Below are 14,294 nucleotides of genomic sequence, written 5' to 3'. Positions count from 1 at the left end.
ATAAATTAAACTTGTTTACGGCGAGAGAGGTTTTTACAGTGCAGTGAAGCGGGAGAACCAGGGACTCAGGCAGACTCTGTGATAACATCATCAACTGGTCGATCGATACAAGTTTCACAGCTCGAATGTGGGGATCAAATGTAAGTGGAAAGTTTACCTGCAGTAGCTTTGCCTTCGTCCACAGACACAGAAGAACCGGATAAGAAGGATCAATAGATATGTCTGAACATAAATATACATGACTTTGAAGTACCTCATGAATCTTTTAGCGATAAAAATGAGGAAAGAAAAATCCCAGAGAAGGTAAAAAGATGGAAAAAGTCAGCAAAGTTGAGGTAAGCCCATCTCCAACCCAGTCATCCCACCACCGATGCATATTCAAAAACACTTACAAACACAGGAACCTCAGGCATCGTGTGGGTGGGCCGGTAGCTCTAAGCCAAGCCATGACTGTAGAAACTATTCCAATGTGCTCACCAGTCCCTGCCAGTCTAATGTTGTGACCTCCGTCCTCGCTTAAGATGCTGCCTGTCAGACAATACAGAGTTTCACAGGTCAACAGCAGTCGAATTCATCCAAATGTAAAAATCACTCCTCAATATGTGGATTGTGGACTCGGAATTATATATTATACATATATATCTATATATACTGTACACGCCAAATGATGTTCAACATAATTAAGGCAACAGTGATGCAGACACAGGAGAGATAAGACGAGAGACGGTAACCGTGCACGTCTGTCTTCCCTGACGTCCATTACTACGGTGATTCTGACCAGTAGCTGATAAGATGCCAAACATTAATGGTAAACCTCCTTCATACCAAACACACGCTTCAGCACAGTCGTCGGGAGCAACGTGGGGTTAAGTGTCTGGCCCAGAGAGACAGAGAATCCACGAAATTACAACATTACAGTCTCCATCACCTCTTCTCTTGGTTGGTTGGTTGACCGGTACCAACATAATCATGTTGTCACAGGATGGATGAAATTGTTCATATTTTATGAACAATTGCTGTTGAGCTCTATCGAAACATACACTCCCCTAGTGATTTATTTATTTATTTAATTACTTTTTTTCTTTTTGTTGTTCACTTTTAAATATTCACTAGTTTAAAGGACATTTTTACAAAAGCGACAAGAAATTGGAAAAATGCCGTTATTTGGAATATAGTTCCTCTTCATACGTATCTTAATTCATTCATCCAAATCATTGGAAATCAAACACACACATGTTTTCAGGATTGTTAAGTCTTTTTAACTGATCTACAGTTTGGCATTGTTTGGTTTGATTCTTGTGCATTTTCCCTGGTTATGACGTCACGAGTCGAGCTAGTGGAAACACGCCATATGTCACTTAAGCCACTAGAATAATAACAATAAGCCCATTGTGTAGGGTGATGTTCAGGGCCTAAAGAACACTTGAATGCCTAATGGAATGTTTTTAATATGTTGTTCTTGAGTGAAATAAACAATTCATTTTGGGAAAAATCGAAAACAATCGTGATCCACAGTTTTTCCAGAATGGTGCAGCCTTTATCTACCTTTGCATTCCTCTCTGCTGGTGAGCCACTTTATCAAAACTGGGAATGTTTTCAGAGCCAGAACTGGAGCGAGTCGGGACATTTTCCTCAATCTTCGCTTTTTTGATTCCGGCCGACAGGATTTCCTGTGTTTATAAAAGTCAAAGCTTATATTTGCTGACTGGCTTGATGTCAGAATAAAGGTGGAGAACAAAGATATGGCCACTCTCTCTCTCTCTCTCCTCCCCCCCCTCACATTGTTTATCTTATCAGACCGGTGTGACTCGTAGAGATCACTCTCTTTCCCTCTTTCGCTCCACACACACACACCTCGGTCCGTCTCTGTGGGGATTTCTCTCCGGTTTGAGATCTGAACAGGAACCCTCAGGAGACTTGAGGGAAAAAAAAAAAAACCTGGCAAGAGGTTTAAATAACACAGACCACATATTTTGCTTTGGAGACGCTGAGGCTGATCCAAATGATAAACAACCACAGAGGGAGAGAGACTACATGCCAAAGGAGGGGTCATAATTTCATCAGTGTGTGTTTATGCTGCCACTGCTGACCCACTGAGCCACTTTTATACCGGACTTAGTCTAAGTATTTAGGGCAGACAGTTAAAGGAGGGCTGTGGCTGCTGTGATCAGGAGGCAACACTAAATATTTGAAAAGAAAAATACAAACAGTCACTGTGTCGTCGCTTTGTGCGCCGTGCAATACGACTCGAGTCTTCCCGAAGGCAAATTGAGGTTTAAGCTCATTTAATCTGCAACTGTTTTGATCATTGATGGCACGGGTCGGTGCCGCAGGTCCACCCTTGGTAAATTGTCGTGGGAGTAATACACAACTCCTTAAATGGACATCCTGGGTGTGTGTGTGTGTGTGTGTGTATAGGTCACATATTCAGGCTTTAAAAAAAAAAGAAGCCTTTTTTTTGTCTTCTTACGTGGTGCTGAGACAAAGTTAGGATTTTTTTTTCACAAAAAAGACAGTTTCTTTCTTTCATTTTTGTTCATAAAAACTGAAAAAGTGAACTTTATAACTGTGACGTGTTTCCACATTTCACTAATTCAATCTGAAAATCAGCAGAAAAAGGTTATAAGACACTCTATATTGCACATTCCTATAGCCTCTGTATTTACTCTATGTTTAAACATAGTCATGGAAAAAAGCGGCTGAAATGCTCCGAGTTCTAAGGGTTACATTTTTGAAAAAAAAATAAAACAACACAAGCTTTGTCAGAGTTTTCACTTCAGCGTCTTCCATTAGATTATTTTTTTCCCTGCATGTGTGTAAAAGGAAACCATTATAAATGAACGATGTGGTGTTGTTGAGAAAACGCGACATACGAGAACAGCGATCAACGTTTTGCAACACTTTACGGTCCAAACAACGAATCGATAAATGGGAAAATAATAGAGGTTATTGAAGAGGTTGTCGGCTATACAGCAAAAGGTACACATTCATCAATAATGTGGACCACTGTATGCATCCAAATGTGCAATAAAGCAATCAGTGGCCTGTCTTTAATGTCCTGAAACAGTTTAATGAAGCTGATATTTATTGTGATTTGCGACACCCCCCCCCAACGTCCCCCGTGCTTGCAAGACTTGACATTTTTATGTTTTTCATTTCATGTTCTATTACTTTTCCTGTTGAAATGATGGCTGAGGCACTTCAGACTTCACTTTCTCAGAAATGCACATTTTTTTCCTTTTTTTACATTATGGAAAGTAGCGTGTCGGACAGATTTAAAATGCTAATAATGTTTATTGTTTTTGTCTAAGTGTGCCTAAAATTGAACACAGTAGGAGCGAGACAGCTCTATCATGATTAAATGAAATTAAATACACAAGATTTGAGGCTAAGCCGTGACACATTAGGCTTATTTTTATTTATCTATTTTTAAATAAATAGAATTCAAACTGAATAACCTGCTACTGCAGTTTCCACAACACTTTGTTTATTACTAATTCACTCATCGGCCTCATAAAGTTGGATAACTTATTATGTCATCATGATTGCATCTTGCTTACAGTGACGAAACAGTGAAAAGTCCTCACTTTTCGTAATGACTTCTTTTTCAGGTCTTTCTCTTCACCGTGAGCGACACATGCTGAGATTTACCACTGAAAGAGGGCAACAGTGAGCTACTGAACCAAACACTCACACACACACACACACACACACCGTCATACAGAGCCAGTTATACAGGCAGAACTGTGTCAGTGCTTAAAAAGGGGCGAGGTTCAATACACTGCCTCCGGAGCCGAATACACACACACACACACACAACCAGGGACACAAGTCAGCACACGCAATCTCAAACGCTTGTGATTTCTTTTTCTCATTTTTTTTTTGCCACATCAGCTGAACTGTTTCACGGGTGGAATGATAAATGATGCATTGTCTCTCCAAAGCACTTTGTTTTTTAAGGCGCGGTGTGTGACGACTGCAGCCGCCTCGTCTAAACCCCGCCCCCGTTTCTAAGTAAACCCACACACAGCTTCACAGGTATCCTCTCATCTCCAGCCTCGATCAGCGCCACCTACAGTCTCCGGCCGGCCTGTTGCTCTGAACTAATAAGCACCCGGTGGGGATATCCAAACAAAACAAACAGAGAGCAACTTCAGACAAGAACATTGCAAACTCAGCAACAATCACAATGTCCGCCGGTGATGGCACCGAATGTTGTTGTTTCTTTAGAAAAACTCTTAGTTGCAAAGTGTACGTTGAGGGAAAATGGATAATAAAACTAAATAAATAAAACTTGGCCGAAACACCAAAAGAAAAAATTATGCCAATTCTGTACCATTGTTTTTTTAATCTAATTTTGAGACATTGCAATTATACAGATTATAATATTAACGCTTCAAAGAATAAATCAATTAAAGGAATACTTCACCGCTTCCCAGCATTTAATAGGCGCCGTGTGTGCATTCACAACTTCTCTGAACCGTTTTTATAGGTAAAATGCCTTTTTTGGCCATTTCGGTGGCCGAATTTTTCGGTGCATCTCTAATAATAATTATTATTTTTATTATTAATCCACTGATTGTATGAATCATTGCTTTTCATTACCCCAGACTGTGCCGTTTCTATTCATATCAGGATCTGGGACATTTCTACCTCTGATATTTAAAGAATATTTTAACATCATTCTGCAACTCCGTCCCAAAATGGACGAGTTTCAGAATGAAGTGCTTCGGCCGTTAGCTTTTATTGACTTGATCCACTGTATCAAGAGTAAATCTCTCCCCACTTACCCGCTGGCTGCTGCCTTTAAAGCTCGCTCAACTTTGTTTTCTTGTATACACAGTACAGTGGGAGGGTCCTCGGTCAGTGTCAACACAAAACCTGTTTCACAGAACGAAACTGTAGCCAGGTCGTTCACCGGCGCTTCGTCTCGTTTCCTCAAAGCGTGTCCGATAAATGCAATCCCTAGGTATTACTAACAGACAAGAAGTCGCCTTTCCCTTTAAAATTTGAAATTATTAATGAATTATCTCTGCAAAAAAAAAAAAAATTATGATTAATAATGTAAACGATGAACTTCTGAGAGGCTGGTAGTGTCTGTCCAGGTCCATGTGGCAGACTGCCAGGCTTGACCGGTGGCTTTTGAGCAATACTGCTCTCACTGTATCATAATACAAGTGAAGCTTTCTGCTTCTGCTGCTACTTGGACAGACTCCAAATAACATTTCTAGGTCTGAGTGCATCATATGACCTAAAGCTTTGGACACACACCACAGAAACTTCTTGGCGGCTTCATTTTTTTATAACCTTTGATTTGTGGGATAAAAGCATCCGCGCTATCACAATCCGAGCTGGATTTCACTGGTATATTGGTGTTCACTGACACTTTTAGTACGGGCTATTTTATTATGAAGCTTATACTACTAAAGAATATATGTCTGCTATGTCTTTCTCTGTCTTTCTTGAACATAAAATGGCATTACACCAGTTATATTTCTTCAAATACTTATACAAATAGGTCCTAATTGGGACTCATTAGTTTGATTTTTGAGTAACCCAATAAGTAAATAATAAATTAAATAATACGGAGTAATATTTACACATTACTTAGTTGATGTACAGGCTGTGTGTGTTCACTACTGTTCGCAGAGGAAGACAAGATATCACACGTGGGGTGCAGACAGAAACAAAGGCCACTGCACCGGTGGCTTAATTAATAGGTGCCGTGGCCCTTTAAGAGCGTCACATCCTCTTAAGACGGGGACACGCTACAAGATTGTTTTTGCCCAATTTTACCCATGATTCACAGTTGAGTAGAGTCTGTTCCGGTCAGCACTAGTTGGGACATTCAGCATGGCTTACATGGCGAGTTGGAACAGAAATCCTAGATAGTAGATAATAGAAGATAGTACATGATAGAAAACTATTAACCAAGATGTAATATGGTTAAATATAACATTAATTTTACAAAACAGTTAACGGTAAATACACAAAATAATCTGGCTTAAGAAAACCAACAATTAGCATCGCTATACCTAGTGCCATTGATAGGGCTAATTAGGGAGGACGGTCTCCAGTGGCCGTAACAGTGTGTCAATTTTGAATTTGAAATTGTTGAGCCGTCCGTGGACGCACTCAGGTCGTGTGTCCTGATTACAGAGCATCCTGCAAAACACACGTTGCCAACAGCCAATGAAAATGAGCAGGTGGGACACAGGAAACAGCTAGCTTCAGAAGACAAAGGCGACAGGAAGTAGCGGGAATATCTAAACAACAATAAACCAGACATGGTCGCTCTCGCGGTGCACTGTGTCTATTAATACTGCTCTCTACCATAACTGGATTGACTTTGCTTTTGACGACTGGAAACACACCTAGCAACATTCTTGCTGACTCACTCACAAACGGTCGCTAACCTAGCCTAGCGGGTATAGCTTAGCGGCAGCGGTTCAATCAGAAAGTTACACTGCAAATCCAATCACAGCCTAAATCAACCACCAGCAGCCATTCTTTTGTGTTCAAGACTTCAACTCGTTCCCACGTAAAAAATCTCTTGTGCACACAACGTGAAAAAAAACACATCGCCGCGCTGAAAAGGTCAACATGTGTGAGACGGCAGTGAATAAACAGTGCGCCTGCTAATAAATGCTGCGACTTCTGCAAGAGCGAGGAAAGCGAAAGGTGTTGTGACATTTGAGGTTTGTTTAATTTCTTTGGACAAATGTCAAAAACGGTCAATTCAGACAAAGGACACAATCCTAGAAACATTCTGAGGTTGTTTAATTTCAAGCTGGACCGACTCACATCTTCATGGACACTTCCATCCGTTTCCGATATGCAGCGCGACATCGGACCCATGCGATGACAACAAACGACGGCGCCGAACGTGACACAAAAGACAACAGTTGGACAACCAGCAGCTCTTTGTTTTCCTGGTCGGTTTGTGGCCGTTTGTCCCAAAGAGACGTCAAGCGTTTGTATGAGAATGGACTGCAGGCATTGGCGAGAAAGACAGCCAAAAGGGTGGAGCTCGGACCGGACCGTACCATTTTACTCTGGTACCCCAAGGAAAGGGTGGTATCTTATCATTACTTTCATACCTTCTGTTCAGGACGCATGCAAAGAGGTATTTATTAATCTGAATGTAGTGTTCATTTCTCACATGGGGCATTTAGGTGCAGATTTCCCATCCATGTATGTGTTTGTGGGAAGCTGTGTGCATGTGCTGAGACGGAACTGGGATTTGGTGAATGTGTATATTGAGAAAGTTGCAGTTAGAATGTGTTCCGCCCTCTGAGAGGAATATTGTTTGGCTGTGTGGGAGCGAGAGAGAACGGGAGAAAGAGAAGGTATGGACTGAGGCAGAAGGACGGGAAAAGCCAGCGCTAAAGTGCTTCTACTGCTCGGGTCTCATCTATAATTTAGTTTTGTAGCGCTCCACGAGGTCCTCCTCTCATCCGCCGCCCCATTCTCTCACTGCAACCATGGAGGAGACAAGTGTACATTTCATTGTCTCTCCCCCAATCCATCCATCCCAATCTTCTGGAACCTCTCTGGAGGCAGAGCATCTGTGAGCAGCAGCAGCAATCTTTGTGTTTTCTAAACATCTGAATATGCCAGGTAGAAAACAACAGTTGCTAACATAATAAGGTTTCCATCACTCGATTCTTGCTTATGTTTGTCATCCATTTATTCTTCCACCTCGGGGGTGTGAAACCATTTCCCTATGGAGAGCCATTTCAATTTTTTTACAACATCCTCCGCTGCTCGTATTCAATTATTGAGCGCTGATTATGCTGTTTGCTGCCGTGTCTCTGTGCCCGTTTGTTTCCTGTTGTGACCACTGCTTGGACACGTCAACTACAATTTTAAAAAATATATATATTTAGAACGGAGAGGCTGGCAGTGCCACAGACTCAGCTCTACTGGATCAGCTACCCGGCAACCAAACATCAAAATCAGCTCTGTCACAAAAAAAACATGCAAATAATTAGTGTATAGAAGCCTTTTTCAAAGAATCTGTATAATGATTCAGTAAAAAAAAGTATATAGAATAGAATAGAAGAGAAAGATTTATATTATCATTGTATAAAATACAGAGGAGTTGCTTCAGGTGATGACACAGATTAAGCCGACCTACACTACTCAGGGAGGGAGTTCCGTCGCCGTGGAGCTCTGACCGAAAAAAAACCCATTTCCCTTTCAGTGACCATGACCGTGGAGGGTCAGAGAGGCTGAGACAGAGTCCAGTAAATTTGTACACAAGGAATTGAATGCAAAACATTCAATACATTCTGACTTTGGCCCCTACAATAAAAATCACACTCACAAACCGCATCCTACGCACTTCCCATAATGCAACTCCATCACATCCTCTCGGTCGAGACTAAAGTATCCTGATAAGTCCTCGATTTTTTAACGACGTCCGCCCTCCCAAGCAGAGCCACGTGAGTAACACTCTCACACTTGACAGAGAAACTAATACTACATACTTGAATATTGCCCAGTCAGCCCGTCTCAGCTGAACTCTCTCTTTTTCTCTGTCAAGGCTGATTCAGCCGTTCTCTCCATTCACTTCCTCCTGTCCTTCCTTCCTTCCTTTGATTCAGTCCAACTTTCTCATGCTGAAAAACCCTTTGGCATCCAGCGGTTCACATGAGGGCAGCGGAGAGATCTGATCATGTTATTCATTGGATTCTCTTTGGCGCTGTCATGCAGTGCACGGACCCTTTTGTTAAAGGTGACATAGAATGCTTGTATCACACATATATAGTTATGGAGGTCTACTTACATATATTAACTTGTTTTCATGGTTAAAAACCTCCTAGTCGCTGCAAACGAGCCGATCAAAATATCTCCTCACTGACGCTCTCGTCAGCCGCGCTGTTTCAGACCAAAACCACACCCCCAGAACGTGGACTGTGTTGTGATTGGCCAGCCAACGAGAGCTTTCCCACTGTCCTGTGATTGGCCAGGTACCTGGAAGTGACGTAATAGATAGGCCAGCTCTCAGATACACAGCTCCCCCTCGTGGCACGGTGGACGCTCTGCATCTCAGCAGCTACAACGAGAGTAGTTCTTCTTCTTCTGCGGTTGAATGTACGCAACCGGATGTGCCCGGACTAGTGCCCGCACCGGGAGGCGCTGCGGTGGTGAGGATTTCTGATGACGACATCAAATTAAGGAAGTGCCGATCCGCTTCGCAGAGCCCAGGAAAACAATACAACACTATTTTCTCAGCAGTGGCTGAACTGTTTGTTCTGAAACTTTAGGGTTTCATAAACGAGGTAATGACGCAGATACACACACACAAACGCAGCGTTAATTGGAGCTTCCGGTCTATGTGGCCTTTAAGGTTCCTTCAAAATAAAAGGTTGCATTTTTGCAGTGCTTTAAAGCGCAATCACATAGGCATGATGATACAATACAAGCTTAGAAGATCACATTTCAAATGGAATGAGAGAGCATCAATGCACTACAAAGGCGTGATTGTTTATTTTAGTTTTCCCCAGGTTCCTACAATCTGTCAGCTCTCCTCAAACACGTCTCTCTTTAAAAACAATCATCACTCCTCCAGTCGTTGGCAGCATCCGTCCACCTCCACCTCTACTCGTTTGGAAGCCAAAATGGCTCCAATGGCTCGTTATTGCTCTGTGTGTGTGTGTGTGTGTGTGCGGCGGACAAAGCTGACTCATGGCCCGTGTTTGTGTAACCATCTGCGGTAATGACAGGGCTGCGCGGGATCATTCTGACTGTAAACAAAGATGCTCTCCTTGTAGCAGCGTGTTCGCCAGGTGTATCATTATTTTCAGGACATAATGAAAACACACATTCTCCCGAAGACACGAGGTCTTCCTCCTCTTCCTCCTCTTCCAAGGTCTACCCCTCCCTTCTGAGAGTTTGTGAGAGAGGGAGCTGGAGCGGTGACAGCGGACACGACACGATGCCGTTTATACCCCGCTGTATTTGTGCATGTGGGTGAAAGTGAAACAGCAGCAGAGAGCGCGTTTGCTGCCGCCGAGTCTCTGTGTGTCTGTCCACATGTGAGCACACAGCCTCGGTGAAAAGCACACCTGCGTGCACATGTCGCATCTACTTTTTTTTTCGTATTTAACAATCAGCAAGGTCAGGACACAAACGTCCACTCAAAGCCGTTGACACGGAAATGACAATAACCCATTGTGACACCACCCACTGGTGTGAATGCCTTGCTGGAAACTGTGAGTTAACCACATTTGAGAGCGGTGAGAGAGTGTGGTGGAGCCTGACTCGACCACTTCTACAGAAACCTGGAACCTGGTGCGAGCCGGTTTAAAACTGGTACGTTCACATTATACATGTATACGTGGGGTCGTCATAGCACTGCTGCACAAAGCTGCCGTGACGTTGTTTTACAACAAAGCGACACAAGCGCACACACTATCCATCCATCCTCTATCCATCCATCCTCCACATGAACAAACATTCACACCTATGGTCAATTTAGAGGAGGGGCCTCAAATGACCTGGGGGCCACTGAGTGTCTAGTTTGGTCAGCAGGGGGCCGGTCAAGAGGAAAAAAAGTCAAATTTTTGGAGAAAAAGTCATTGAAAAAGTAATATTTATGATGATATTTCACATAATTTCAAAATAAAAGTCTTTGTTTTGATATGGAACGACACATAGTTCAAAATAAGGCCGAACCACCTTAGCAGGAAACATGTGTTAAGAGCATCACTTAACTCGTGCTTAGAAATACAGTTGAATCCGGAAAAATGTCCTGCACCAACTGCAATTATTTTTTATTTCGTCTACATGAGCAACAGCAAGAAATACCGAGAGACACAAATGCTAGCATGCACCTAAGGATTCACTGCAACACTCTCGTGTCGGTGTGGCTGCTAATTTTATTGCGGAAACAGGAAGATGGAAGCCATTAGAAAAGTCGGCTTTTTTGCCACATGGTTTTTGCATTAGTGCACGCCCCTCGCAGGAATTGGCTGAACGCGTACAATCAGACTTGAACGACCAGGGGAATGTGGTGACATTGTGTCGAGGACTGTTGCTGTGTTATGCATAACAGGATATTCTATTCTATTCTATTCTATAGAATATAGACAGGACTACACCTGACTGTTTTTAATTACAGCTCGGCACTTGAGAATAGTTTTGCCCAAGACGGGGAGAAGAGTGCAGTGGGAGAAACTGGGGTGATGAGGAGTTTAAAGTGGGATTGGGGCATGTGTGAGAGGAGAGGAGAGGAGAGGAGAGGGACAGTGGTGCAGCAGAGTAATGTGTGACTGAGGAAGGAGGGAAGGAGGAGGGAAATAGAAAAGATGTGTGTGTGTGTGACGCAGTAGAACGTCGCTGAATACAGAAATAGCCGGAAGCTGCTTGCACGAGCGCGTGTGCGTGCGACATCGAGACGGAAGACGAGATCACAGCGAGGAGGAGAGCTGCGAGTTCAACGGGGAGAGATGAAACGTACGACAGGAGCAGAGACGTGTGTGTGTTAGACACAAAGATGAATTAAAAGCGGTGTCATCTGCAAAGAGGAATGTTTCGTTTTGAGTGAAAAGCACCTGAAACACGCCGCTGTTGCAGCAGCAGCACAGTTGACCTTCATCACTGGACGCATCTGTGCCAAGTGTGTTGGACCAAGCTTTTGTGGAAAAAGCTTGAAAAAAAAAAAAATAATAATAATAATAATAAAAAGAACACTGATAAAAGCAACAACTAAATGAGTTGGTTTTTTCCTTTTACAAATGATTAATTAGTTTCAGTATTTCTTTTTTTAATTAAAATAATTAAAACGAAACTCTGGCTCTGATTTCAGCTTCTGTAGCGTGGATATTGTCTGATTTATTTGCTCCTTCAGAACAGTTAACTGGATTTTGAGAACGCTTGGATAATAAAGTAATGATAAGAATCACATAACAACTTTAATAAGGATCCTTTTGTTTGCCAAACTGAATATTAAAACTAGGAAAATGACTGTCAAGAAGCGCACGCCGCGCGCACGGTGGTTCATATGAAACTGTTACGTGGACACAAACACATTTCAAAGGTTAAAGATATAAATATGCTAGCTCGTAACGATGCAGCTAATTGCCAACTGCTATAATAACCAAATACAATGAGCTCATCCTGACTTTCGAAGACATTTGAGAGCAAAACAACAACTCACTCATGATTGTCTTTGCTATATACCAAAACACACTATTTTCACCAGAACAAAACCACTTCTAATGAAGAACTACACTTCCCAGCATGCTTTGAGGCCTGTTCCTGGTCTAAATGGTGAGGTGAAGGGAGCTACGTGAGTTTTTACGCCCTTAATGCACATTTTTAAAGGTGAAATTTATTTTAAAATGCAATATTTCTTTAGGCGAGGGGCAAAAATCCTTCATTCATGGTGGGTCCCATCCGGCATCTGACTACTATTAAGTTTGGACCCCAAAAAGAAGGTCAGGGAAAAAGAGGTTAATAATATCGGCTCAATCCAATCACACGCTGCGTCTGAAAATTAAATTACCGCTGCTTTGATGTGCAGATGATGAGATGTTGAAAACTTTATAGACCCACAAAACACTGCTAGCTACTGGTAATGACATGGTTTTTTTTGGGGGGGGGGGTTTCTCTCCAGAGAATGAAATCAGTATAAGCTGCATAAGGTGCCAAGAGGAATTGGAGTAATCCAGCTGGGTTAATCGAGTTCTGCCTCCGCGATTACAACCCTAATGCGGGCGAGATGACTCTAAAGGGGTTTACCCGACATTTGCAATATTACCCTGCTGGCTCCGATGAAATTATTAGAGTGCACATAAACACAGATAGATGGAGAGAGAGAGAGGGAGAGAGAAGGGGGCGGAGGCGAGTGAAGCTGAGGAGAAAATGTAGACGCAGAGATGAAAGAAGGAAATCAGGTGATTCACAAAAGCTCCAAAAGTGCCTCCTCCGCTTCGCCTGGCTCGGTTCTTCTTTGCTCTGTCTTACAACCGCTCAAAAGCATGAAAGGTTTTTGGCAAACACACCACCAGTCTCTCTATCCTCTGTCATCCTCCTGCTCCACAAGTTTAGTAGATCAGCACCTTCAGAAGGAAACTGAGACCCGAAATCTGCTGCGTCGGTAAGCGATCACACGGCGTCCAACGGAAGAAGGATTTCTCTATTTATTCAGCGTGGATGGAGCATCTCTTAACGTAGCTTCCTCTGCCATTATCTGCCATTAATGAACTTTCGTTCATTCGTTTGAGCAGCGCCACCGTGAGGCGACAGGAAGCAGCGACGCCAGGTGGGTGAAATCAGCAAGTAGTCCTTTATTTTACTTAAAATATGAAGAGCCGCAATGATGACTATTTTCACAATCTGACGATTATTTTCTCAATTAATCGCGTAATCTTTTGGTCCATAAAAACTCACAAAATTTTAAAAAAATATTGACAAAACCTGGAAATGATGACGTTCTCAAATTTTCTTGTTTTGCCCACAAACTATCAGAAATCGATCAGTTTTAAATCATGAAGATAAGCTTCAAACCTGGTAGTTTGGCATGACTGGGAGGTGTCTTTCTGTATTAAAATAGACCATTGACAAACGAGTGAAAAGCTTCAGGTTAAGAAACCGCTGAGATCAAATAGGGAAGAGCAGCGTCTTAAACTGACTTTTCCTCAAGTCTCCAGTCCATTGTCCAAAAAAAATAGTATAACTCACCTTTAGTTTACTCCAATTAAAACACTTGCAGTGTGATCTTGTTCTGCTTTTCAAAGCTCCACTAACAACGCTTGATTGTTGCAGACCATGCAGAGCAATAATTGAAGTTAATGTGGCTTTAAGGTAGTGGCACAAAACCAATACAGATCTGTCAGTGTTCAACATTTGGCAACGAGGGAACGGTTTGGCTTTTTCTCAGCAAAGAGAATCTTTTATTTTTTTATACGTTTAGGTTCAAGCTCATTAGCTCATTGTTGAAATTTAAAAAAAAAAAAATTTGCCCGTCTCATTTTCCCTTTTGGCTCATGTGTAATTTGATCTCTTTGAACTTATCAGTCTCGTAAAACGATCTGACCACACTGTCATACACTTTGGATGGCATTACCGTGGCTTCCAATTCCACGGACCGGATCCTCGGGGAGTTATTTTTGGACCAGGACACGTCATTGATTCACACAAACTCATTTCCAGAAGATGCTGAAAGAAGCAGCCCAGTGCGTTTTGTCTCCATCTACAACCTCGTTACACACATTAAAACTGCTATGACTGAGACCTACGCTCCTCCTGACTCACAGCGTCACCACATAACCCCACACCTCGAC

General features: G+C 42.4%; 1 protein-coding gene across 4 annotated transcripts in view; it reads right to left on the bottom strand.

Moving 5' to 3' along the window:
* The window catches only part of mgat3b (beta-1,4-mannosyl-glycoprotein 4-beta-N-acetylglucosaminyltransferase b), a 72,501-nt gene that overhangs the window by 20,303 nt on the left and 37,904 nt on the right, over positions 1-14,294 (bottom strand). For 2 of the 4 annotated variants that reach the window (XM_044028437.1, XM_044028436.1), the window contains exon 2: positions 393-528. The exons of the other annotated variants lie outside the window; for them this stretch is intronic. In XM_044028437.1, the coding sequence (XP_043884372.1) occupies positions 393-448 (56 nt within the window). In that variant the 5' untranslated portion in view covers positions 449-528. The remainder of the gene's footprint in view (positions 1-392; positions 529-14,294) is intronic. 4 annotated transcript variants of the gene reach the window in all.

The sequence above is a fragment of the Solea senegalensis genome, linkage group LG6 (genome assembly GCF_019176455.1).
Source record: "Solea senegalensis isolate Sse05_10M linkage group LG6, IFAPA_SoseM_1, whole genome shotgun sequence".
In the NCBI taxonomy this organism is placed as follows: domain Eukaryota; kingdom Metazoa; phylum Chordata; class Actinopteri; order Pleuronectiformes; family Soleidae; genus Solea; species Solea senegalensis.
The sequence above is the reverse complement of the archived record's forward strand: the minus strand, read 5'-3'. Positions and strand labels throughout refer to the sequence as shown.